The sequence below is a fragment of the Capra hircus genome, chromosome 4 (assembly GCF_001704415.2).
Source record: "Capra hircus breed San Clemente chromosome 4, ASM170441v1, whole genome shotgun sequence".
Lineage (NCBI taxonomy): Eukaryota > Metazoa > Chordata > Mammalia > Artiodactyla > Bovidae > Capra > Capra hircus.
Window position 1 is genome coordinate 27,268,805 of NC_030811.1, and position 26,205 is coordinate 27,295,009.

Genomic DNA, 26,205 nt, shown 5'->3' on the forward strand with positions numbered 1-26,205 from the left:
TTCTTGGATACATTGGTTTGAGTGGAATATAATGTTAACATTTAGTTCCATCTGATTCTTTTTCTTTTTGATTTCTAACTACCACGGAATTTTAAATGACATATGTGGTTTGTGTTATATTTCTATTGGGCAGCACAGATCTAGAAAAACTTCGGGGTTGGGTGGTGTTTACTTAGGTCTGAATGAGTGAGTAAGATTTGAGCAGGGAGGAATGGGGGGACACTCCAGGTGCTATATAGACTGAATGTCTGTGTGACCCCTCAGATTCATATGTTGACATTTTAACCCCTACATGATGCTATTAGGAGGTGGGGCCTTTGGGCGGTGATTACTTCTAGAGGGCAGAGCGCTCATGAATGGGATTTTGTTGTTGTTCAGTTGCTCAGTCATGTCTAACTCTTTTTGACCCCATGGACCACAGCACACCAGCTTCCCTGTCCATCACCATCTCCCAGAGCTTGCTGTAACTCATGTCCATTGAGTCGATAGTGCCATCCAACCATCTTGTCTTCTGTCATTCCCTTCTTCTCCTGTCTTCAATCTTTCCCAACATCAGGGTCTTTTCTAAAGAGTCGGCTCTTCGCATCAGGTGACCAAAGTATTGGAGCTTCAGCTTCAGCATCAGTCCTTCCAATGAATATTCAGGGCTGATTTCCTTTAGGATTGACTGGTTTGATCTCCTTGCAATCCAAGGGACTCTCAAGAGTCTTCTCCAACACCACAGTTCAAAACATCAATTATTCGACACTCAGCCTTTTTTTATAGTCCAACTCTCACATTCATACATGACTACTGGAAAAACCATAGCTTTGACCAGACGGACTTTTGTTGGCAAAGTAATGAATAGGATTAGTGCCTTTATAAAAAAAAAAAAAAAAAAGACCCCAGAGGGATTTCCCTGGTGGTCCTGTGCTTAAGACTCCATACTTCCACGGCACGGGGCACAGGTTTGATCCCTGGTTGGGGAACTAAGATTGTGTGTGCCACAGAGCACAGCAAGTACAGCCAAAAATGAAAAAAGACCCCAGAGAGCTCTCTTGCCCCTTTCACTATGTGGGGGACACAAGCGAGAATACAGCAGGACTGGGAAGATCCCCTGGAGGAGGGCATGGCAACCCACTCCAGTATTCTTGCCTGGAGAAGTCCATGGACAGAGGAGCCTGACAAGCTACCGTCCAAAGCATCTCTAAGAGTTGTACATGACTGAAGTGACTTAGCAGGCACTCATGCTTGAAGCAGGAACGGGCCTCTCACCAGACACTGAAACTCCTAACACCTTTATTTTGAACTCCCTGGCCTCCCAAACAGTGAGAACTAAATTTTTTTGTTGTTTGTAAGCCACCCAGACTACAGGATTTTTATTACAGTAGCCTGAATGGACTAAGACACCAGATATAGGGAAGAGTCAGGGCAAAGCCTGGGGGAGAAAGGCAGGGACACGAAGGCCTCACGTCCAGGCAGGGTGCACGCCAAGGAGGGCTATGATTCAGAGGGCTGAAGCCAGAGCCACAGAGCTTCCTGACAGCTCACCAAGGACAAAGGACTCCACTGTGAAGGCCATGGTGCACCCACCCCCTTGTTACCATGTGCTTCCCCTCCCTGTTCACACTGACACCCAAATCCCTACCCCACCTGTGAGAGAGTCACTGGCTGCCGAGACACTTATGGGGCTGGAGGTAGCGAGCCCAGGTATAGGTGTGAACTCCAGGGACTGGGTCTGTCTGGGAAAGACCATGGGGAGTCGTAGCAGCTAAGTGTTAGTTAAGTGTCAGCTTCTGGAGGTGGATGCCACACCACACACTTATCTTATGCCCATACAAGGCTATGAGGACAGGACTATTATTGTCTCCTTAAAAATTTTTTTATTTTATTATTTAAAAAGTTCTTTATTGGAGTTTAATTGCTTTACAATGTTGTGTTGGTTTCTGCAGTACAACAAAGTGAATCAGCTATCAGTTCAGTCCCTCAGTCGTGTCCAACTCTTTGCGACCCCGTGGACTGCAGTACACCAGGCTTCCCGTCCATCACCAACTCCTGGAGGTTACTCAAACTCATGTCCATCAAGTCGGTCATGCCATCCAAAATCTCATTCTGTCGTCCCCTTCTCCTCCTGCCTTCAATCTTTCCTAGCATCAGGGTCTTTTCCAATGAGTCAGTTCTTCCCATCAGGTGGCCAAAGTATTGGAATTTCAGCTTTAGCGTCAGTCTTTCCAATGAATATTCAAGACTGATTTTCTTTAGGATTGACTGGTTTGATCTCCTTGCAACCCAAGGGACTCTCAAGAGTCTTTTCCAACACCACAGTTCAAAAGCATTAATTCTTCAGGGCTCAACTTTCTTTACGGTCCAATTCTCACATCCATACATGACTACTGGAAAAACGATAACTTTGACTAGGCTAGGATCAGTTAGTTATATGTATACACATGTCACCTCCCTCTTGAGCCTCTCTCCCACTGCTCTAGGTTATCACAGAGCACCGAGCTGAGCTCCCTGTCCTATCGCAGCAGCTTCCCATCAGCTAGCTATTCATCCATGGTAGTGCATATATCTCTGGAGAAGCGATGGCACCCCACTCCAGTGCTCTTGCCTGGAAAATCCCATGGACAGAGGAGCCTGGTGGGCTGCAGTCCATGGGGTCGCAAAGAGTCGGACACGACGGAGCGACTTCACTTTCACTTTTCACTTTCATGCATTGGAGAAGGAAATGGCAACCCACTCCAGTGTTCTTGCCTGGACAATCCCAGGGACAGGGGAGCCTGGTGGGCTCATGCCGTCCTCCCCTTCCCCACCCCTTCCTCCGCCCCGTGCCATAGGACCATTCTCTACGTCTGCGTTTCTATTCCTGCAAATAGGATCATTCTCTTTTTTTTCCAGATGGGTAAACTGAGTCACAGAGAACTTTAGGTGACATGCCAGGTTATACACCTGCGTTTGTTTTTAGGGCTGCATAAGCAAGTGCCACAAACAGAGTAGCTTAAACAGAAATTGGTCCTCTCATGGTTCTGGAGGCAGAAGTCCAAGATCGAGGTGCTGGCAGGGTTGGTTCTGACTGAGAACTGTCAGGGAGACTGTTCCAGGCCCCTCTCCAGCTCTGGCAGCTGGCTGGCAATCCTTGGCAGCCCGTGGCTTCTGCCTTCGTCTCCACATGCTGCTCTCTCTGTGCGTGTCTGTGTCCAAATTTCCCCTTTTTAAAAGAACACCAGTCATTGGATCAGTGGCCACCCCCTTCCAGTCTCACCTCATCTTACGTGATTACATCTGCTACGACTCTATTTCCAAATAAGGTCACATTCTGATGGAGTTGGGACTGCAACATAAGAATATGAAGGGGGACACAATTTGCTCATAATAACATCTAGTAAATGGATAGCTGGGACTTGAAGGCTGCTTCTGCTACCTGGCTGCATTCTGATGGCCCCTTCCTCTGTCCCCCACAGGAGGGCCACATCCGGTGCCACCAGCGGGAATGTGCCAGTCTGTGCCCATACCCTGCCCGGCCCCTCCCGGGCACCTGCTGCCCAGTGTGTGATGGTGAGTCAGCAGGGGGTAGGGGGATCGGAAAGCGGATGGACAGCCTATCACAGGCCTGAGAAGACCAGGACACTGACTGGCACGGGTCCCTGAGGAGGGTCTCAGGCACCGTCTTCCCAACAGGCTGTTTCCTAAATGGGCGGGACTACCGCAGCGGGGAGCCCGTGGGCTCTGGGGACCCCTGCTCACACTGCCGTTGTGCCGTGAGTGTGGCTGCCCGGCAGGGAGGGGCTGGCGTCTGGGCCTGCCTCTCGCATGCTGACCAGGCCTTGTTGGCAGAATGGGAGTGTCCAGTGTGAGCCTCCGCCCTGCCCACCCACGCCCTGCAGACACCCAGGCAGGACCCTGGGGGAGTGCTGCCCTGTCTGTGACAGTGAGTGAGGGTTCCAGTCTCCAGGGGGAGGGCTAGCCGCTGCCCCAGGAGAGGCTCTGGGTCTTGGGGTGGGAGTGGTTCCCTCCACTGAACCTACAGAAGCCCCCTTGAACGAACCTGAGCTCTGTCACCAAGGGTGAGGGACGAGTTCTCACCTCGCCTCATGGCATGCTGGGCACCTGGTGGCCGGAAGAGGCTGGCAGGCAGGGCTTCCTGGAGGACATGTGTGACTGTCCTTATCAGGATGGGGGTGGAGGCCTCAGGTGTGATGAGGCTTCCCCATCAGCCCCCAGCCCTGTCCCCCTGCCCCTCTGTCATCTTTTCCAGGCTGTGAGTACCAGGGACACCAGTATCAGAACCAGGAGACATTCCAACTCCAAGAGAGTGGCCGCTGTGTCCGCTGCTCCTGCCAGGTAGGCAGTCCTGCTGTCTCACATCCCAGGTCTGTCTTGCCCCCTGAGGGCCTCTCACCCAGCCTCCCTCCTAGGCTGGCGAGGTCTCCTGCGAGGAGCGCGAGTGCCCAGGCATGCCCTGCACCCTGCCTGACTCTGGCCCCCAGCTCTGCTCAGGTGAGTGTATTGGGGGACGGGGCGGGGGACAACCATGACAGGCTGCTGCTCCCAGCAGCCAGGAGTGTTTCTTCACAGTAAGGTGGGGGGCACATCCCTAAGTCCACCAGCCATTCCAGAGTGGGTTCAGAGGCTGCTGTGGGGATGGCGAAGCTGGGGTCCTGGGAAGGGTTCTGGGTGGTCTGGGAAGGACAGGGATGGATGGAGGTGCCTGGGTTGCCACGGTGACACCCATTCCCTGCCTCACACCACTGTAGTCTGCGTGCTTGATGGAGAGGAGTTTGCTGAGGGTGTCCAGTGGGAGCCTGATGGCCAGCCCTGCACGACCTGCTCCTGTCAAGCTGGGGTACCTGTGTGTGGGACTTTGCTCTGCTCCCCAGCTCCCTGCCAGCACCCCACCCAGCCCCCGGGTGAGTGCCCTGACCCGAGCTAGCTTTCTCCCCTGTGCCCTGACCAGTTCACCTTGATGGGTAGGGCTCTGACTCACCTGCCCTGCCCAGGTGCCTGCTGCCCCAGCTGTGAGAGCTGCACTTACCACGGCCAGGTGTATGCCAATGGGCAGAACTTCACAGATGCAGACCCTTGCCACACCTGCCACTGCGAGGTACCTCCCCAGGCTTGCCGCTGCCCGGCTCAGCCCCTCCCAGGACCCACCGCCATTGCCCTCTCACCTGCTCCCAGGATGGGACCGTGACATGCTCCTTGGTCAACTGCCCTCCCACAACCTGTGCCAGGCCTCAGAGTGGACCGGGCCAATGCTGCCCCAGGTGTCCAGGTATGTACTCACTGCACCCGTGTGGCTCGGGGGACCCTTGACTCTAACACTCCATGGCCCCTTGGGCCCTTAGTGAAAGTGAAAGTCGCACAGTCGTGTCCAGCTCTTTGCTACTCCATAGACTGTAGTCTATGGAATTCTCCAGGCCAGAATACTGGAGTGGATAGCCTTTCCCTTCTCCAGGGGATCTTCGCAACCCAAGATTTAACCCAGGTCTCCTGCATTGCAGGCAGATTCTTTACTAGCTGAGCTACAAGGGAAGCCAAAGAACACTGGAGTGGGTAGCCTATCCCTTCCAGCGGATCTTCCCGACTTAGGAATCAAACCGGGGTCTCCTGCATTGCAGGCAGATTCTTTACCAACTGAGCTATCAAGGAAGCCCCCAACCCTGGGGCCTAACCCTAACCCTAACTTTAGACAGAAATGGCTTTCTGAATTGTTTTCAGTCTGACCCAGCTTGGAACTCTCTGGAACTCACAAGGCAGGGGTGGGAGACACGGTAGACATCTGTTTGTCCCTTCGTGTTACTACACCCACCCTTCTCTCCCATCTTGTACTACTTCCTCTTCCACTGCCCACACACCTGGACCTCATGTATCTATCTGTACAAGACTGGTTCAGATGACAAGTGTTCAAGTTTTCCATACCATAGGCTGGAAGCTGGGATGCGGTGTGCCCTGATCCCCACCCACATGGAAAGTGTTTGGGGCGCAAATCACAAACACAGGCAGGCACGTGCACTAGCCCTTCAGCTCTTCACCCTCAGAGGCACACACATCTGCCTGCAGGTAAAGGGACTACACACATACGCACATGCACGTGTGCTCACAGAGATACCCTTGCGTGTGTACACAGCCCCTCCTCCTCCTCTCCCTCCATGCGGACAGCTTCCAAGTGGCACTTTCGCAGTGGCTCTGGACTCAAGGCGGGAGGGGCTGTCAGCCTGCTCCTTGCGCTGTCTCTGTGCCCCCATCCTGCCCACCCCTGACCCCACTGTGCAGACTGCGTCCTGGAGAAACAGGTGTTTTTGGATGGTGAACGCTTCTCGCATCCCCGAGATCCCTGCCAGGAATGCCAGTGCCGGGAAGGCCATGCCCACTGCCAACCCCGGGTCTGCCCCCGGACCTCCTGTACCCACCCTCTGCCTGGTGTCTGTTGCCAGAACTGCAATGGTGAGGCGAGCAGAATAGGGGGTGGTTTCCGGGATTGCTTGGCCTTTAGGGCTGGAGAAGGCAGCGTGCCCTTGGGGGAGGAGGGCCTGTCCCGGGCTTCTAGCTGCCCTCTCCTCCAGGTTGTGCCTTTGGTGGGAAAGAGTACCCCAACGGGGCCGACTTCCCCCACCCCTCTGACCCCTGCCGTCTGTGTCACTGTCTGGTGAGTCTGCCGTATGGATGGGAGGAGGAGTCGGGAGGGGAGGGCGGGGATTGGGAGGAGGAGTCGGGGAGGGAGGGCGGGGATTGGGAGGAGGAGTCGGGGAGGGAGGGCGGAGATTGGGAGGAGGAGTCGGGGAGGGGGGCGGGGATTGGGAGGAGGAGTCGGGGAGGGGGCGGGGATTGGGAGGAGGAGTCGGGGAGGGGGCGGGGATTGGGAGGAGGAGTCGGGGAGGGGGGGCGGGGATTGGGAGGAAGAGTCGGGGAGGGAGGGCGGGGATTGGGAGGAAGAGTCGGGGAGGGAGGGCGGGGATTGGGAGGAGGAGTCGGGGAGGGAGGGCGGGGATTGGGAGGAGGAGTCGGGGAGGGAGGGCGGGGATTGGGAGGAGGAGTCGGGGAGGGAGGGCGGGGATTGGGAGGAGGAGTCGGGGAGGGAGGGCGGGGATTGGGGAGACCAGGCGAGGTCAGCCAAGATGAGGGTGGGAAGGCGTGGGGATCTCCTCCACCTCCTACGCTAACTGGCCCTGGCCTGGTCCACCTGCAGGGAGGCACCGTAAAGTGCCTGGCGCGCCGCTGCCCGCCCTTGCCCTGCCCAGAGCCGGTCCTTCTGCCCAGAGAGTGCTGCCCACAGTGCCCAGGTAGGCACTGCGCCCCTCGCCGCCTCTCCAGGGTGGATCCCCTCCGCAGCTTGTCCCCAGCCCTGCTGATGGAGGCGCTCCCCTGCAGCCGCCCCCTCGGGCTGCCCTCTGCCGGGGGGCTTGGTCCCCGCCCGCCACCAGGAGCACTTCTCCCCGCCCGATGACCCCTGCCGCCGCTGCCTCTGCCTGGACGGCTCGGCGTCCTGCCAGAGACTGCCCTGCCCGCCCGTGCCCTGCACCCACCCGCGCCAGGGGCCCTGCTGCCCCTCCTGTGACGGTAATGCCCTGGCTGTCCCCCTCCCTGCCCTGTCCCCCCTTCTTCCAACTCCACCCCTTGCCTTCTTGGTGCCCCTCTTCCTCCACGCCCCTCTTTATCTCCAGGAGGGTGCCGCCTCCTCTCCCCACTCCCTCCTGGCCTGCCCTTCCCACATTGGGGTCCTCACTAAGAAAATGGGGAAACAGTGCCCACCTGATCCACAGGGCCTGGCAGAATGGGGGGTGGTCTCCGGGATGGCTTGGCCTTTAGGGCTGGGAGGGCAGCATGCCCTGGTAATGCTCCTGGTACTCCACGAGCCCCCGCCCCTCGCCTGCCCACCCCCCCCCCCAGGCTGCCTGTACCAGGGGAAGGAGTTCGCCAGCGGGGAGCGCTTCCCTTCGCCCACTGCCAGGTGTCACATCTGCCTCTGCTGGGAGGGCAGCGTCAGCTGTGAGCCCAGGGTCTGTGCACCTGCCCAGTGCCTGTTCCCTGCCCGGGGTGACTGCTGCCCTACCTGTGACGGTGAGGGGCAGGGACTGGGGGGTGGGCTGGGAGGACGGGGTCAAAGTCTTCTTTACTGCCCAGGGTGCATGCTAAGTTGCTTCAGTCGTGTCCGACTCTTTGTGACCCCATGGATTGTAGCCTGCCAGGCTCCTCTGTCCATGGGATTTTCCAGGCAAGAATACTGGAGTGGGCTGCCATTTCCTTCTCCAGGGGATCTTCCCAACACAGAGATCAACCCAGGTCTCCTGCAATTGCAGGCAGATTCTTTACCATCTGAGCCACGAGGGAAGCCCCTTTACTGCCCTCAGTTCAGTTACTCAGTCATGTCCAACTCTTTGTAACCCCATGGACTGCAGCACGCCAGACTTGCCTGTCCATCACCAACTCCTGGAGCTTTCTTAAACTCATGTCCATCGAGTCAGTGATGCCATCCAATTTACTGCCCTGGTGTGGGTCAAAGATATTTATTATTATAAGAAAAAAAGCCCCAGACTAAATAATAGGTGGATTTTCCCTATAGACTGGACAGGGGGCTTCTTTGCAGACCAAAGGGGAGAAAGTCTGTCCTTTGGCCAGTCCATCCATCCCCCTGCGCACAGCCCACCCCCCACTGCCAGGACTGAGCCTGCCCTTTGCCCCCAGGTCTTTGAGCCCTTGAGCTCAGGCCAGGTCCAAGCTCAGAGCCAGATGACTGGTCTCCTCTCTGATTTCCGCCCCTCCACCTTGGCCTCCCTGTCCTCTCTTGAAGGCTGTGAGTATCTGGGGGAGTCCTACCTGAGCGGCCAGGAGTTCCCGGATCCCCGTGAGCCCTGCAACCTGTGTACCTGCCTCAGAGGCTTCGTGACCTGTGGCCGCCGGCCCTGTGAGCCCCTGGGCTGCAGCCACCCGCTCACCCGAGCTGGGCACTGCTGCCCGACCTGCCAGGGTAGACCTGCCCTCCCACTGCCCCTGTCAGTGGGTCTGGTCACTGTCACCCTCCCCTGAGACAGCCTCACAGCAAGCCCACACCCTGGATTCTCCTTGGGTTCCTCACCCCAAACTCAGCCTCCTCTGGGTCTCTGCTGTCACCTCACGCTGACTGTCGTACTCACCAAATACGCAGAAGGTCTGTGTGGCCAGACCTTCACGTCCTTTGGTTGTCACCCTGCCTCCCTCAAACATGTCACGAGGCTCGAAGCCGTTCAGTGATTCCCACGGCCCTTGAGTCGCCCAGCACGCCCAGCACCTTCCCTCCCTCCTGGCTTCCTTCGTCAGGCCTCCTGAGCCCAGCCCACCTCTCACCTTCATTTCCAGGTGCCCCTCCTTCACATCCCCCTCCTACCCTGGCCTGTGGTCTGTGATCTCACTCTCAGTCCTCCCCTGCTTCACGCACGCAAGTCTCTCCCCTTCCCAGCCACTCACCTCTCCCTTTCGGACTGTTAGCTAAGCTTTGGTAGAGGACCCCAGGCCCGGATGTGGTGTGTGGCCCGGTGTGTGTGTGTGGAGGGGGGGGTGGGTGGAAGCTCCGCTGATTGCAGCCCCTTCCACCGCATTCCCTTTTCCGCCAGGATGCCTCTATCATGGGGTCACTGCTGCCCCTGGAGAGACCCTTCCTGACCCGTTAGACCCTGCCTGCTCGCTCTGCACCTGCCAGGTGAGGTGGCCCTCTGGGGGCTTGGGAACCCTTCATCCCTTGATCCTCCTCTCTGGCCAGAAAGAAGGTTGTTCCTCCTTCCGGGCTGCACTCTGCCTGTGACATCCACTGGGAGCAGGATTGGGTTCAGGTCTCCCGGGGCCAGGGGAGGGGTCAGTACGGGTACCCCCACGGCGGGGCCGTGTGCAGCCCTGTTTGAGGGTGTGATGGCACGGAAGTCGGGGCATGGCCAGGCGAACTCTCTCCCCCCCAGGAAGGCTCCATGCGCTGCCGGAAGAAGCCGTGTCCTCCGGCTCTCTGCCCTCGCCCCTCTTCAGGACCCTGCTTCTGCCCCGTTTGCCACAGTGAGCGCTCGCCTGCCCCCAAGCGCTTCTCTGCCCCTCCTCCCTCCCTCTGTGCCAGGCCTGAGGTGGGACGGGGCAAGGTGGCTCGGCCCGCACCCTCACCCAGGACACGTGTCGCCCACAGGCTGCCTCTCTCAGGGCCAGGAGTACCAGGACGGGGAGGAGTTTGAGGGGCCCGCAGGCAGCTGCGCGCGCTGTCGCTGTGAGGTGTGGCAGGGAGGTGGGGAGGGGCTGGGGGCGGGGGGGGGGGGGGCAAGCCACTGAGCCTGCCTCTCCCGCAGGCCGGCCAGGTCAGCTGTGTGCGGCAGCGCTGCCCGCCCCTGTCCTGCCCGCTCCAGGTCACGGAGCAGGGGAGCTGCTGTCCTCGCTGCAGAGGTGCGCCGAGCTGATGGGGCTGCCCCTCTGTTTCCATTGCTGGGTCTGGGTCCCGTGTCCTTCCATCTGCCCCACTGCCCTCCCCTCAGCTCTCCTCCAGCCTTCCCATCTCCCTGTCCACCCTTCTAGCCTGCCCACACCTCAGGACTTGAGCTCTCACCATGCCCACCTTCATCTCTTCCTTCCTGTTCCTGTCCCTGGCCTGCTAAGCCCATTTCTCCTTCTAGACTCTTACTGGAATCTCCTCAAAGCTATCCTGTTCCTAACCACACCCCATTCATATTGGTTCGGTTCAGTTCAGTCCAGTCACTCAGTCGTGTCCGACTCTTTGAGACCCCATGAACTGCAGCACACCAGGCCTCCCTGTCCATCACCAACTCCCAGAGTTTACTCAGACTCACGTCCACTGAGTCGGTGATGCCATCCAACCATCTCATCCTCTGCCATCCCCTTCTCCTCCTGCCTTCAACCTTTTCCAGCATCAGTGTCTTTTCCAATGAGTCAGTTCGTTGCATCAGGTGGCCAAAGTATTGGAGTTTCAGCTTCAGCATCAGTCCTTCCAATGAATATTCAGGACTGATTTCCAGGCTGTCACTGTTTCCATTGTTTCCCCATCTAGTTGCCATGAAGTGATAGAATCAGATGCCATGATCTTAGTTTTCTGAATGTTGAATTTTAAGCCAACTTTTTCACTCTCCTCTTTCACTTTCATCAAGAGGCTCTTTAGTTCTTCTTCACTTTCTGCCATAAGTGTGGTGTCATCTGCATATCTGAGGTTGTTGATATTTCTCCCAGGAATCTTGATTCCAGTTTATGCTTCATCCAGTCCAGCATTTCTCATGATGTACTCTGCATACAAGTTAAATAAGCAGGGTGACAATATACAGCCTTGATGTACTCCTTTCCCAATTTGGAACCAGTTTGTTGTTCCACGTCCAGTTCTAACTGTTGCTTCTTGACCTGCATACAGATTTCTCAGGAGGCAGGTCAGGTGGTCTGGTATTCCTATCTCTTTAAGAATTTCCCACAGTTTGTTGTGATCCACACAGTCAAAGGCTGTGGTTCATAATGGTAATCATGATAGCTAACATTTATTAAGTATATACCATGTGCCAGACCCTGAGCTAGGCACCTTATACATAACATCTCATCAGGTAGGTATTATGATTAATTATTTCCATTTTACAGGTTAGAAAACTGAGGTACAGAGAGTTAACATAACTTACCTGTGGTCACTTAGCCAATAGGTGGCAGAGTCAAGATTTGTATCTAGGCCACCTGGTTCTAGAATAGGAGTCTTTTTTAGCCTATTAAGAAGACCCTCACCCCATATAGTGCCCCAACTGGTATAAGAACCATGAGTGTCTCCTTGGCCTGAGAGGTAGGCAGGACAGAAGAAATCTCCATTTAATGGGTAAGGAAATTGAGGGTTGGAGAGATGGAGTTACCTTGGGCACATGGCTAGTGATGGAACCTTTCATTCATCCCGTGCATGCCTGCTAAGTTGCTTCAGTCCTGCCTGACTCTCTGCAACCCCATGGATTATAGCCTGCGAGGCTTCTCTGGCCATGGGATTCTCCAGGCAAAGATACTGGAGTGGGTTGCCATTTCCTCCTCCGAGAGACCTTCCAGACCCAGGGATCCAAGCCGTGTCTCTTGTGTCTCCCGCATTGGCAGGCGGGTTCTTTACCGCTAGTGCCACGTGTGTGTATCACCCTCCTGCCGCAGGCCCGGTACTGCTGCTGGTGCTGGGCTGTGACGGACAGTGCTTGCTGTCTGGCTCGGGGTCTAGCAAGCAAGCAGGAACAGGATTAGAACCTGGGTGTTCTGACCCCGACCCAGTGTCTTTCCCCTCCAGCACACACAGGGGTTCTGTCCCAGCTTCCTACTCCAGCCCTGAAGAAGCCCCTCCTGGTTACCCACATACCCTACTGACTACGCAGGGTGGGGCAGGGGGTCGGGGCAGACATGCAGACTCAGAGCTCACCCCTGCCCACCTTGGACACAGGCTGCCTGTTTCATGGGGAGGAGCACCCCGAAGGCAGTAGCTGGAAGCCCCCTGACAGCCCCTGCTCCTCCTGCATGTGCCATGAGGGTGTCATCACCTGCGACCGCGTCCAGTGTGTCACCTCCTGTGCCCAGCCCCACCAGGGGCCCAGTGACTGCTGCCCTCGATGCTCTGGTATGCCCTCAATGCCTTGGGAGGGGTGAGGCGGGGGTGGCAAGGAGGCAGAGCCAGTCAGCATCTCCCTGCCATTGCCCTGGGCTGGGTGGCCCCCGTTCTTATACACACTCCAATCTCTGAGGTTGAGGGTGGGGGTCCAGGGGGCAGAGAACCCCACCCCTGGCATGGCAGCCAGTCTGAAAGTTCCCTGGTTCTGTTCTACTCTTACCCCACCCCACCCGTACCCCTCCTCCCCTCCCCACCCCCACAACCTTCACCCTCCAACAAGACTGTGAGCATGAGGGTCGGAAGTATGAGCCGGGAGAGAGCTTCCAGCCCGGTGCAGACCCCTGCGAAGTCTGCGTCTGTGAGGTAGGGGAGGGCACCGTGGAGGGGCAGCCTGGGCACTGTGGGGAGCAGGCACTGTGGGGTCAGGGACAGGCGTGTGTCCCTGAGGCCAGGGAGTGAGGCAGGGGCTTCAGGGGAGGAGCCAACAGGGCCAGGAAGTCTGGGGTTGTGGGGCAGGCAGTGCGTAGGCCCGCCCAGCTGGACTGGAGGGTGGTGTGGGTAGAAATCTGGGGGGAGGCACCTGGGAAGTGGTCAGGGGCCCTGTCAGGGAAAGTCTGTTTGAAAGAACAGTGAGCCAATGGAAGGGTTTTGAGCAGGCAAATTATGTCATGGGTCGGGAGATTAGGCAGTGGGGAGGGAAGATGCCTTGAGCTTGCAGAAGGCTCAAAGGTCACACAAAGGCTCACGCCCAAGTGACTACAGGAGCAGGCACCCCATAGGCCATCTCTGAGGACTGGGACGGGGGATGAGGGGCAAGTCTGGGGAGAGGTTGAATCTCTCTTTAGACTGGAGTCTGACCTGCACAAGGCAGACAAGAGGTGCTTGGAGTCCAGGGGAAAGGGGGCAGCTCTTGGCTTCCGTGGCCCGGATCCCACCCTCTGCTCCCTCGTTCAGCTGCAGCCTGAGGGGACACCCAGCCTGCGCTGTCACCGGCGGCAGTGCCCCCGCCTGGTGGGCTGCCCCGCCAGCCAGCTCCTGACCCCAGGGCCCCAGCAATGCTGCCCTGCCTGTGCCGGTGAGTCCCCGGACTGGGGGCGGGGGTCAAGAGGGCAGAGCTGCCATCCCCCAGAGTGACACCAGAAGGGCCAGCCAGCTCTCCTCCACAGTCCCAGCCCCTTCCTGAGTCCATTGGGTTGTTCTAGAAGCCCACACTCTAGCCAGTGAGACCTGTACGGCCCTAAGGGGAAACACAGGTGACACCACCCTTATGGCAGAAAGTGAAGAGGAACTAAAGAGCCTCTTGATGGCAGTGAAAGAGGAGAGTGAAAAAGTTGGCTTAAAACTCAACATTCAGAAAACTAAGATCATGGCATCTGGTCCCATCAATTCATGGCAAATAGATGGGAAAACAATGGAAACAATGACAGACTTTATTTTCTTGGGTTCCCAAATCAATACAGATGGTAACTGCAGCCATGAAATTAAAAGACGCTTGCTCCTTGGAAGAAAAGCTATGACAAACCTAGATAACATATTAAAAATCAGAGACATTATTTTGCCAACAAGGGTCCATCTAGTCAAAGTTATGGTTTTTCCAGTAGTCATGTGTGGATGCGAGAGTTGGACTGTAAAGCTGAGCACCGAAGAATTGATGCTTTTGAACTGTGGTGTTGGAAAAGACTCTTGAGAATCCCTTAGACTGCAAGGAGATCCAACCAGTCAATCCTAAAGGAAATCAATCCTGAATATTCATTGGAAGGACTGAATGAAGGAAGAAGCTGAAGCTGAAGCTCCAATATTTTGGCCACATAATTAGAAGAACCGACTCATTGGAAAAGACACTAATGCTGGGAAAGACTGAAGGCAGGAGAAGGGGATGACAGAGGATAAGATGGTTGGATGGCATCACAGACTCGATGGACATGAGTTTGAGCAAGCTGTGGGAGTTGGTGATAGACAGGGAGGCCTGGTGTGCTGCAGTCCATGGGGTCACAAAGAGTCGGACACGACTGAGCGACTGAACTGAACTGAACTGAAGCCTGCTGCCTCTTGTCCAGCAGGTGGTGCTACAGGGTTGCAGTTGTGCAGGCTGCTGGCTTGTTGAGCACAGGGATCTTAGGACCAGCGGGGCACTGAGTGGTCCAGCTACAGAGGTGGGGAGAGCTATCCTTACCAACCAACACCTGCTAGAATGTGCTGCAGGGGGAGAGAAAAATAATAATACTTATTAAGCACCTACTTCCCTGGTGGCTCAGATGGTAAAACGTCTGCCTACAACGCTGGAGATGTGGGTTCAATCCCTGGGTCGGGAAGATCTCCTGGAGAAGGAAATGGTAACCCACTCCAGTATTCTTGCCTGGAAAATCCCATGGACCAAGAAGCCTGGTAGGCTACAGGCCATGGGTTCGCAAAGAGTCGGACACAACTGAGCGACTTCATTTTCACTTTCACTTTTTCATTAAGCACCTACTGTATGCCACATACTGCTGCTGTTGTTCACTCAGTCAAGTCTGACTATTTGCGACCCCATGGACTGCAGCACGCCAGGCTTCCCTGTCCTTCACCATTTCCCAGAGCTTACTCAAACTCATGCCCACTGAGTCAGTGATACCAACCAACTATCTCGTTCTCTGTCATCCCCTTCTCCTCCTGCCTTCAATCTTTCCCGGCATCAGGGTCTTTATTAATGAGTCGGCTCTTCAGATCAGGTGGCCAAAGTATTGGAGGTTCAGTTTCAGCATCAGTCCTTCCAATGAACACCCAGGACTGATCTCCTTGAGGATGGACTGGTTGGATCTCCTTGCAGTCCAAGGGACTCTCAAGAGTCTTCTCCAACACCACAGTTCAAGAGCATCAGCCTTTAAGGTGCTCAGCCTTCTTTATAGTCCAACTCTTGCATCCACACATGACTACTGGAAAAAACATAGCTTTGACTAGATAGACCTTTGTTGGCAAAGTAATATCTCTGCTTTTTAATATGCTGTCTAGGTTTGTCATAGCTTTTCTTCCAAGGAGCAAGCATCTTTTAATTTCATGGCTGCAGTCACCATCTGCAGTGATTTTGGAACCTAAGAAAATTTAAAGTCCGTCACTATTTCCATTCTTATTAAGCACCTACTGTATGCAACACACTGTACTTGGTGCTTTTAATAAAGTTTCACATTTAATTCTCACAGTTACCCAGTGATGAGGAATTTTACAGATGAAGAAATTGAAGTTCAGAGAAATTGATTAACTTGCCAAAAATGGCACAGGCTCTGAGTGCTGGAGCCAGGATTGGAACAGGTGTACCTGGCTCATTGTGCTTCCTTCCAGACAAAATGAACAGAAGTGGGAGGGGTAGGCCAGGCAGCCCTATGGTCCTTTGTGACCTCAGGCTGAGGAAGCCACACTTTGTCCATTTCCAGGCCCCCCGTCCTAGCAGGGTTCCTTGTCAAAAGTCCAAATTTTTCTTGGCTGAAACAAAAGGAAAAAGGATTTATCTTCCCTGGATTGAAGGTGTCAGGGCTATAAGTATATCCTGGGCTCAAGAAATCCTGGGGCACAGTAAGGGGGGCAGGCGGTCAATGGGGCTTTCGTCCCTGCTCCCCCAGCATCTCCCACACTGCATTTTTGTCTTCTCAGAGGCGCTGAGCCACTGCACAGAGCACCTGCTGGGGTCTGAGTTGACCCCACCAGACCCCTGCTACACCTGCCAGTGCCAGGTGAGCCCTCTTTCCTTGGGGACCCCTCCAGCCCCCTCTCTTTCCTGCTCTGTAGCTGTGGCTCCTCTGTCTAGCACCTCCAGGCTTCCCAATCACCCCGACAGCGTTCGCCCGCTTACCCTGAATGTCGCACTCCGCCTAGGCCCTGTGCCTTCCCTGCGGTTTCCTCCTGTGCTGTCCCCATGCCCTTCCGCAGGACCTGACTTGGCTCTGCATTCACCGGGCCTGTCCTGAGCTCAGCTGTCCCCTGCCTGAACACTACATACCCCCTGGGAGCTGCTGCCCTGTGTGCCAGGGTTCGTGCCCAGTTTTGTTCTGCATCCTCAGGACATGAGCCGGGAGGGAGGCAGGAGGTGTGGCCTCTATGGGCCAAGCGGGCAACCTGGGGTGTGCACTCCGAATGCAGGCTTTGTTCTTTTATAGAGATGGAGGGCTGTTCATTAGAGGAGGGACCCGTGAGGTGGAGGGAGGCAGGGAATGGAGCCTGGATTCTCGAGGGCTGGCCAGAGGCTTGTCAGGGGGCTCAGGGACCCCAGGCCCACTTAGCAGGGCATCGCACTGCTGAGCTGGCAGCCAGACCAGAGGAAAGTTCCAGCCTCTGGCTCTTTCAGTTTCCAGGACACTCTGGATATCCTGGGCGCTGGTGTAAGGTCTGCCATTTAGTCAGCCATGGTGCTGCTGGTTGAGGAAATTAACACCCTCAGGGTACTAATTAGATGGGGGGGGGCACCGCCCTGCCCTGGGCCTTCAGAGTGAGCTCATGCAGCCAGAATGACAGTGCTTCCCCGTCCCCATTTCTTTGTCCTCAGAATGTGTGGTGGAGGCTGAGGGCCGGACAGTGGCGGATGGAGAGAGCTGGCGGGACCCCAGCAACGCCTGCGTCTCTTGCACCTGCCATGTGAGCTGGGGGAGGGGGTGGGGTGGAGGACCTTACAGACTGTAAAGTGAAGGGCCTCAGGACACTGGACCAGAGAATATGGGGTCTTTGAGGTAATTAGAAAAAGGCGCCCCCTCTGGGTGAGAGGGCAGAGGTACCCCTGTGTGAGGGCAAGCAGCTAAAGGTGATTTCACCCCCTACTTGATCATGAAGTGGGTGCCCTTGTGGGAGAAGGGTTGCTTGCCCAGTCCTTGATGCAGAAGCGTGAGGCCAGGGACTCCAAACCCTACCAGAAGTCCCTAGAGCAATGACGTCTGTCCTCAGCGGGGCCACGTGGAGTGCCGCCTGGAGGAGTGCCAGGCGCTCACCTGCCCGCGCGGCTGGTCGAAGGTGCGGGAGGCTGGCAGGTGCTGTGAGAGGTGCCAAGGTGCGGGCCAGGGCCATGGGGCTGGGGGTCGGGGGCACGGAGCGAGACCCAACGTGAGGGACTGGCATCTGTCTCTCCCCTTCCCGTCCCCTCAGCCCCCGCCCCGTCGTGCGCGCACCAGGGCCGGCAGGTGGCCTCCGGAGAGCGCTGGGACGTGGACGCCTGCACCAACTGCTCCTGCGTGGCAGGCACCGTGCGCTGCCACAGCCAGCGCTGCCCGCCGCTCTCCTGTGGGCCCGTGAGTGCCAGAGTCTGGGGCGGTGGGATGGGTGGGCACGTGGCACGGCCCACCTGGAGCACCGGGGAAGTAGGAGACCAGGTTCGCCCGGGTCGTGCAGTGTCTGACATGGCCACGAGGTGGCGTCCTGACCTCCTCCAGCAGGAGCTCGGGAGCCCGGGAACCTCCCCGGCTCCCGGGGAGGCTCGATCTTCCCGGGAGGCTTGGCGTGGGGCCCGGCCGGGAGCGCGGCGGGTCTGACCGTGTGTGGGGCGGAGGCCAGGACGAGGCCCCCGCCCTGAGTCCCGGCAGCTGCTGTCCCCGCTGCCTGCCCCGGCCCGCTTCCTGCATGGCCTTCGGAGACCCTCATTACCGCACCTTCGACGGCCGCCTGCTGCACTTTCAGGGCAGCTGCAGCTACGTGCTGGCCAAGGACTGCCGTGGCGGGGACTTCAGGTGCGCCGCTCCCTCTGCCTTTCTCCCTGCCCGCCTCCCACACCCAGCCCTGCTGACCCCTGCACCCGGGCCTCCCGCCGCAGCGTGCACGTGACCAACGATGACCGGGGCTGGAGCGGCGTGTCCTGGACCCAGGAGGTGGCTGTGCTGCTGGGAGACGTGGCCGTGCGGCTGCTGCAGGGCGGGGCGGCCACGGTCAGTAGAGCCAAGGATCGGGGGGCCGGTCGGTCAGCGCTGTCCCCTTCTCTGTCCCGACCTCGCTCCTCCTCCCACGTCTCTTCTCCAGGTGGATGGGCGCCCTGTGGCTTTGCCCTTCCTGCAGGAACCGCTGTTCTATGTAGAGCTTCGGGGACGCACGGTGGTGCTGCACTCCCACCCGGGGCTCCAGGTGCGTCCAGGGCCAGTGCAGGGCAGGGGGCGCCTCGGGCCTGTTCTGTAGGAGGGGTATTACCAGGCCATGGGGCCAAGGAGCTGAGAGAGTTCTGCTGGATTCTAGGGGGAAGAGGAATCAGGGCTAGAGAAACCCAGGTGTGATGAAAGGAGTTCTGAGCCTAGTTTCCAGCCACGGATGTGCTGGGGCTCTTAGGCCATTATCTTAAGCCAGTCCTCTGAGTGACTGAAGTTGCTCAGTCGTGTCCAACTCTGATCCTATGGACTGTAGCCTACCAGGCTCCTGCATCCGTGGAGTTTTCCAGGCAAGAATACTGGAATGGGTTGCCATTTCCTTCTCCAGGGGATCTTCCCGATCCAGGGATCGAACCCAGGTCTCCCACATTGCAGACAGACGCTTTACCATCTAAGCCACCAGGGAAGCCAGTCCTCTGGGCCTCAGCTTTCCCATCCCTCAAGCAGGGAAAGGGGGAGGCAATGTCAACTACCCTCTCCTAGATGGTTTCAGAGATTCCAATTCCCGTGTCAAAGAGTAATTCACTCCCCTGCCTCCACCCACAAGCACATTTGTAAGTACACAAAATATGGCTTATCTACACTTAGGATGGGGCTTCCCAAGTGACACTAGTAGTACAGAACCTGCCCGCCAATGCAGGAAACATAGAAGACGCAGGTTTGATCCCTGGGTCGGGAAGATCCCCTGGAGGAGGGTACGGCAACCCACTCCAGTATTCTGGCCTAGAGAATCCTATGGACTGAGGAGCCTGGTGGGCTATAGTCCATGGGGGTTGCGCAAAGTCAGACACGACTGAAGCGACTTAGCGCACACGAAAACAGGATACAGACCCTATTTGTGCTTTGTCCTCTGTAAGGCCTGAATGCCCGTGAGGGAGTGAAGCTCTGGAAGTGGGTTGCATTTCACAGGGAAGCCTAGCTCAGGGATGATGACGGGAGAAGGTGCCCTCCTGAGGGAGCTGTGTTCACCTCTTCACTCTTCCGTGTTTGCCCAGGGCTGACACCGCAGGTGCCTTCCTGTCCTTGGCCAGAGCAAGCCTCCCTTCCGTGAGGCACTCCACCTGTCCTTTCTCCTCCCCTCCTGCAGGGGGCATGCTGACACACCACCGAGACGGGCCCTGGGCTTCCTGGGGCCCTTGGCTTTCTCCTGCTCTCCAGTCCCCGCCTCTCTGCACAGGTGCTGTGGGATGGGCAGTCCCAGGTGGAGGTGAGAGTGCCTGGCTCCTACCGGGGCCACATGTGTGGGCTCTGTGGCAACTTCAATGGCTTTGCCCAGGATGACCTGCAGGACCCTGAGGAACTGCTCCAGTCCACTGAGGCTGCGTTTGGGAATAGCTGGCAGGTGAGCGGCACAGAAGTGAGGGGTTGGGGGAGGCACAGTTGAGCCTGAGTCTCAGAGCAGCCCTCTGGTAAGGAAAGGAGGGGTTGGGCTTTGGGGCTTTCAGGAAGGTTTGGGGTCTTTTTGCCTGTTACAGTGCTGAGGGGGTGGGGCAGGGCACCTGTTGGAAGGGATCTCCTCAACTGAATCCCCAAGGCCTGCTTCATCATTCACTGACTCTAAGTCTTGGACAAGACACTTAACTGCTCTGGGCCTTGATTTGCCAATCTGTAAAATGGGGGCAAAGGAAAAGTAGCTGATGCTTTCTTTGCTGTTCTTGTAAGGAAGTTTTTGAGGCTACAACAAAACATTTGGTGCAAAGCTCTTGGAAGAACATAACACACAAAGGTCAGCTGCCAGTGGATGCTGTCATATCAGGGCCGCCTTCCCCATCTAGGTCCCAGAGGGCCCAGGACCTGGTCGGCCCTGTTCCAAGGGCCGTGAGGTGGATCCATGCCGGGCAGCAGGGTACCGTGCCAGGCGTGAGGCCAACGCCCGGTGTGCGGTGCTGAAGTCCACCCCGTTCAGCCGCTGCCATGCTGTGGTGCCACCAGACCCCTTCTTTGCCGCCTGCGTGTATGACCTCTGTGCTTGCGGGCCCGGTTCCTCCTCTGACGCCTGCCTCTGTGACGCCCTGGAAGCCTATGCTAGCCACTGTCGCCAGGCAGGGGTGACACCGGCCTGGCGGGGCCCCACACTCTGTGGTGAGGGGGTAGCGCCCGGTGCAAGCTGGGGAGGGGGTGACACAGAGGGCTCAGGTCTGGACAGGAAAGGTTCAGGGAGGGTCACGGGGTTGGGGGGAGCCTGGGGACTGGATGGTGACCCTTCCTTCCACTCCATTCGCAGTGGTGAGCTGCCCCCTGGACCGCGGCTTCGTGTTTGATGAGTGTGGCCCACCCTGCCCCCGCACCTGCTTCAACCAGCACGTCCCCCTAGCAGAGCTGGCAGCCCACTGTGTGCGGCCCTGCATCCCCAGCTGCCAGTGCCCGGCGGGCCTGGTGGAGCACGAGGCCCACTGTATCTCACCCGAGGCCTGCCCTGCTGTCCTGCTCACTGGGGACCAGCTGCCCAGCACTCCGCGCCACCCCAGCCAGGAGCCCCAGGGGCCAACCTGAGCCAGGACAACACCGACCGGGACTCATCCGGACATGAAGTCTCCCCTTGGCGAGCACCTCCCGCCCTGCCTGGGTGCTGGGAGGCTGGGCATGGCTCCCACAAAGACCCCAGCTGTGTTGCATTGGAAACAGTAAACTCAGGCTCCACCCTGAGGTTTCCTTGTGTGTATGTGTGCTTCCTCCTGGTGCTGGGGTGGTGGGGGCGCTGTTTGCAATGTGGGGTCCAGAGGTCAGTGTCCAAGAATTGGGGTGGTGGCAGCAGTGGGGACCCAGACCTTACACACTCCCTGAGCCTATATCCCTGGGCTGCCCTGCCTGCCACACCCTGGGCTGCCTGGGAAACCCTGCCATGGGCAGGAGGAGGACCCAGGAGTCCCATCCCAGCCCTGTGCTTACATGTCATAGGCACAGCCTGTGGCCCCTCTGCGGGGGCTTCTGTGGATCCTTGTACAATCGTGCAGGGGCTGAGGAGCCCCGAGAAAGGACTCAGTCCCCACATTGCATCCCCTCTCCTCGTGGTTTTGCGGATATTGAGAGCTCAGGCACCCTGTGGGCCGCTCTAAGATCTGGTGACACAGGGACCCCGGGCCTGGGGTTGAGGAATGGGACAACAGTGTGTATGTGATGACATACAGGCCCATGATGGACTACACACACAGACCCTTAGAAGCCCAGGTAAGTCCACACATGCACCCCGTGTGTGTTTGCAGCCACACCCACCCCCGATGGACATGGAGGCATGGACACGTGTGCAACTTTCAAAGACATCCTTATAGGGAAAAGAACTTGGAGTCTGAAACCGAAAAAAAAAAAAAAAATCTTTTTTGACAAGAAAAATCTCTTTTCAAAGAGAACTCTGAGTTCTCTCTGCCACCTATCAGCTGTGTGATCTTGGTGTTTTAGGGACCTTAGCTAAATGATTGGGGTTGGGGAACTCAGTTCTCTTGGTGGGGCCCCCAGTATTCCAACAGGGTTGAAGGGAGAGCCAGCTGAACTGAGACCCCATGCCTGCTTGTTCAGCCCACTTCTACCGGGGCCCCTTTCACAGAGCTGTTCCAAGACTCAGGCAGGCCAGGATACTCCTGACAGCAGGGGAAGATGACAGACCATCTCATATGCCCTTTCTCTCCCCTTGTCATAACTTACACCAACTGTGTCCTCGCCCTCTTTATCTCCTGTGTTGCGGGGAATAAGCAGAATGACCACGGACAGTTTGGAACAAGCGCTAGGGTAGTGTGTTACAATTCACACTTGGGACCACATTTTCCTGGAGCCTGTTTCTTGGGCCGTGTGTCTCCAGATGAGGGAGACAGTGCTCTGTGTTAGTTAGGGCAACTTACTCTCTAGGGCCTGATCTTCTCATCTGTGAAATGGGGATGAAGATGATACAAGTTGCTTCATAGAGTTGCTTCAAGAAAGGATCACACGTCTGTGGCAGCATCTTGTGTCCTGGCATACAGTAAGCTGTTGGGAGCTGCTGCCTGTTTGGGCATGTTGTTATTCAGTCACTAAGTCGTGTCTGACTCTTCGCGACCCTATGGACTGCAGTACACAAGGCTTCCCTATCCTTCACCATCTCCCAGAGTTTGCTCAAACTTCTGTCCATTGAGTTGGTGATGCCGTCCAACCGTCTCATCTTCTGTTGTCCCCTTCTCCTCCTGCCTTCAGTCTTTCCCAACATCAGGGTCTTTTCCAATGAGTTGGCTCTCCACATCAGGTGGCCAAAGTATTGGGTATCAGTTCAGTTCAGTTCAGTGGCTCAGTTGTGTCCCCATAAAATATCACATCACTAATGCAGTCGCAAGCTTCATATATAGTTTTTTTTTTTTTAATCTACAAGCTACTTTATTTCCATTAGAAAAATATTATCTCTATAAAATTTGGTCCAGTTTCTTCTCCTTTACCTCTACCATTCAAACTTTAATTTTACTCAAGGAAAAGCAGAATCACATATTTGACATAACAAAATAATTCACATCATTAAATTAAGAGTTTAATTGAATTAGGTGTGCTCATTCTTATTCCGCAGGACTAGTAACTCATCTTTCCTACATGTTACTTCCTTCTATTTTTATTTTTCTGAGTTAAGTAAGGCATGTCTATTTTCCCACACCCAGCAATACAAGTGTTATAGAAGTGTAATTTATAATATTGGTAACTAGATTCATCATTAATCTTCAATTCATGTTCAGTTCCCCTTATTATATGCTATTATATGGTATTTTCATATTTCAGCCTTACACTTTCCAACAAAGATTAAGCTATTAGTTTAAAAATATTATTAAAATTCCAGACTAAAGAACACTGGGCCCACTTAGAGTCATGCTATTGTGAGAGGTCCTTGCACAGCTATTGCTTTAATCTCAACACAATCTCCTTTGGGCAAAGCAGCAACCTGGTAAGCAGCTCAAGCAGGAAAGCTCCTCTGGAAATATTGTTTATAGATGTCATTGACAGTATTGAAGTCATTTACACCAGCCAGCAAAACGGTTGTTTTTACAACATTCGTGAAGTTGCGGCCTGCTGCTTTCAGAATTTCACCCATGTTTGTAAGAGCCTGTGTAGTCTCTTCTGCCGCCCCTCCTGGCACAAACTGTCCACTTGCAGGGTCCATGCCTAGGTGTCCTGAAATGTAACGGTCCTGTCGACTAACACAGCCTGCGGGGACCAATGGCCACTGGGGCTTTTGCTGTGCTGATCACACTTCTGATCAAAGATGACATGGCTAACCTTTTCCCTTGCTGCCCCTCGGAGACAACTACCCAGTATACGACTCTTACTTGTGCCTCTCGGGACTCCATATATATAGTCGACATTTGAACAACATGGGGTTGAACTACACAGACGCACTTATACTCACAATTTTTTTCAGTAGTAAATACTACAGTACTACACCGTCCCCAATAGGTTGAATCCTCAGATATAGAGGGCGGATTGTAAGTTATACATGGATTTTTGACTGCAGCAAGGGTCAGGGCCCCAAACCCCTGTGTTGTTTAAGCATCAACTGTATACACAAAGCAGATGTTGCAGCAGATGTGGGGCTGCAAACGAGCACCTGCACACACCTCTCTGTCAGAGTCACAGTCCTCACCCCACACTGCCACCCACGTGGCCAAGAAACCTGGATCCAAGTCAGGCCAGCGTCTCTATGAGACTTGGCTGAGGCTCAGGCCTGGCTCAGATGTCAGGGCCCTGCGTTACTGAGCTCAGGAGCCTTTGTCTCCTTCTTGCCCCTGTCCCCAGCTCCTGGTCCTTCTCTTCTCCAGGAGCAGCAGGGAGTGGGGTGGGGGGACACCCTCCCAGGCCCCCAACTCCATGGAGCAGGCAGCCACCCTGGGGAACCTAGGGCTCCCTTGTAGCCCCAAGCAGGCCTTGGCCCTGTACCAGCACCTCTTCCGGTGCCCTGCAGGCCTAGACCAGCTCCAGGCTGCCCTGCGGCAGGTGAGGAGCACAGGGCACCGTCTCTGAGAGGGCAGGTCTCCGTGGGGTCTGATTCCACCTTGTCTCCCCAGGTGCAAGAGGGCCGAGCCTGCCCCTCGGTCCTGGAACTGCCCACCGTGCTGCTGCAGATGGAGCGGAGCCGGCGGGCCCAGGAGCAGGTAGGGGCTGGCCAGCCAGGGGGTGCGGCAGAGGGCAGGGTGAGTGCCACTTCATGTCCTGGCACCCCACCTTCCTGCAGCTCCTGTGGGATTTGGAGCTGCTGACCGGGGCAGGGCTGGGCCTCTTCTGGCCACCCTGGCCCCAATTCTGTGGTCTGAGGGCCCAGGTCCAGCACGCACAGCACCAGCACAGCAAACCCCACAGCAGGACAGATGACAACTCTGAGCGGCTGTCAAGTGGGGTGAGCTGGGGCTCAGCTGAGAGACGGGGGGGGGGGGTCAGTGAGACACTGGGGCACTCACAGTGGTCGAAAAGTGGGAGGAACGTGGGCTTTGGAGACAGATCCGGGTTCAGATCTCTTCTCTGATGCTTCCTGTGAACCAGAAGCCTGTTTCCTTCCTTGGCTACAGGATGGGAAAGATAAGAGCTCTTTTCAGAGGGCTGCTAGGAGGCCCGTGAACTCATCTGTGTAGAGAGTTTAGCACCCTGCTGGACATATAGGACCGTTCCGGCCTGTTACTGTTCCATAATGAACTGTCCTAGTCCAATCAACTGCATGGTGACGCCACGCCTTTAGCCATGGCTGCAGTGAGAGAGGAAAGCAGGGCTGATGGGGCCCAGAAGACAGAGGCGCTGATGCCCAGGGTGCCCCTGAGATGGGACTCCAAGTAGCCCCAGCTCCAGGTCCCTCCCTCCAGGGCTGGTGGCCCTCCCCCTGGCCCGCCACCTAGCTGCATGAGGCCCTTTGGGCAGGTTAGTAGCTGTAGCAGGAGTAGGTGTTAGTCATGACTACTGAGGAAGTGTCCAGCAAACTTTTTTGGCCAGGGCTGCAGTCTCATCTGAAGGTTGGAGTGGGTAGGAGGGATCCGTCTCCAAGCTCCTTGACTTGGAAGGAAAGGGGAGGGGTCACACAAGGGCACAGAAGCCAGGAGATGGATCCCTGGGGGCTGTTTTAGAGGCTCCCTACCACACTGGGGGATTATGCCCTGCGGGCTGGGGCACCCCCCAATCCTTCCAGAATTCCAGGCTGTGCCCACCACACCAGACTGAGGACTCCCTGAGCCAGAACCATCAGCTTCTGGAGGGGTAAGTCTCCCATGGAATTCCATCCACTCCATGTTGCCACATAAAGTGACCAAACCCAGGACCCTTTGCCCTGTTGCCCTCCAGAGCCCTGCCCAGCGACCCCTCCTCATGCCCCTAGCTCCTCCTGAGGCTTTTACTCAGTTAAAACCACATGGTAGCCCCACAATCTCTGGAAAGGATAACCTCAAGTTCCAGGTCCTAGCAGCCAGTGGTGGGTGCAGAGGAGGGGGAGGGGAGGCTGCCATGGGCTGAGTTTGGGTGATGGGGTGGGAAAATTCCTGCAGCCTGCTGTGGGTGGGGAGGCCTATGCCCCCCCCACACATACACACACATACACAGCAGAATGCAGAAGCAAGAAGTATGCCTAAGGCAGTCCTTGCACTCCTGCAGGCG

The 26,205-nt window shown here is 56.3% G+C and overlaps 1 protein-coding gene and 1 pseudogene across 1 annotated transcript in view; one reads left to right on the plus strand and one right to left on the minus strand.

The window, feature by feature from the left end:
• Window positions 1-21,278, plus strand: part of KCP (kielin/chordin-like protein) — a 33,085-nt gene extending 11,807 nt beyond the window's left edge. Inside the window, exons 11-42 of the mRNA XM_018046950.1 lie at window positions 3,441-3,534; window positions 3,658-3,737; window positions 3,814-3,907; window positions 4,235-4,320; window positions 4,395-4,476; window positions 4,734-4,886; window positions 4,977-5,080; window positions 5,158-5,251; window positions 6,253-6,423; window positions 6,543-6,625; window positions 7,166-7,259; window positions 7,348-7,536; window positions 7,867-8,037; window positions 8,768-8,944; window positions 9,567-9,652; window positions 9,906-9,996; window positions 10,121-10,203; window positions 10,278-10,371; window positions 12,380-12,553; window positions 12,825-12,907; window positions 13,499-13,619; window positions 16,169-16,248; window positions 16,445-16,544; window positions 17,058-17,146; window positions 17,450-17,552; window positions 17,648-17,790; window positions 18,053-18,225; window positions 18,309-18,420; window positions 18,512-18,613; window positions 19,808-19,972; window positions 20,406-20,712; window positions 20,855-21,278. Of these exons, the coding sequence (XP_017902439.1) occupies window positions 3,441-3,534; window positions 3,658-3,737; window positions 3,814-3,907; window positions 4,235-4,320; window positions 4,395-4,476; window positions 4,734-4,886; window positions 4,977-5,080; window positions 5,158-5,251; window positions 6,253-6,423; window positions 6,543-6,625; window positions 7,166-7,259; window positions 7,348-7,536; window positions 7,867-8,037; window positions 8,768-8,944; window positions 9,567-9,652; window positions 9,906-9,996; window positions 10,121-10,203; window positions 10,278-10,371; window positions 12,380-12,553; window positions 12,825-12,907; window positions 13,499-13,619; window positions 16,169-16,248; window positions 16,445-16,544; window positions 17,058-17,146; window positions 17,450-17,552; window positions 17,648-17,790; window positions 18,053-18,225; window positions 18,309-18,420; window positions 18,512-18,613; window positions 19,808-19,972; window positions 20,406-20,712; window positions 20,855-21,123 (4,047 nt within the window). The 3' untranslated portion in view covers window positions 21,124-21,278. The remainder of the gene's footprint in view (window positions 1-3,440; window positions 3,535-3,657; window positions 3,738-3,813; window positions 3,908-4,234; window positions 4,321-4,394; window positions 4,477-4,733; window positions 4,887-4,976; window positions 5,081-5,157; window positions 5,252-6,252; window positions 6,424-6,542; window positions 6,626-7,165; window positions 7,260-7,347; window positions 7,537-7,866; window positions 8,038-8,767; window positions 8,945-9,566; window positions 9,653-9,905; window positions 9,997-10,120; window positions 10,204-10,277; window positions 10,372-12,379; window positions 12,554-12,824; window positions 12,908-13,498; window positions 13,620-16,168; window positions 16,249-16,444; window positions 16,545-17,057; window positions 17,147-17,449; window positions 17,553-17,647; window positions 17,791-18,052; window positions 18,226-18,308; window positions 18,421-18,511; window positions 18,614-19,807; window positions 19,973-20,405; window positions 20,713-20,854) is intronic.
• Window positions 23,444-23,846, minus strand: LOC102170754 (annotated as a pseudogene).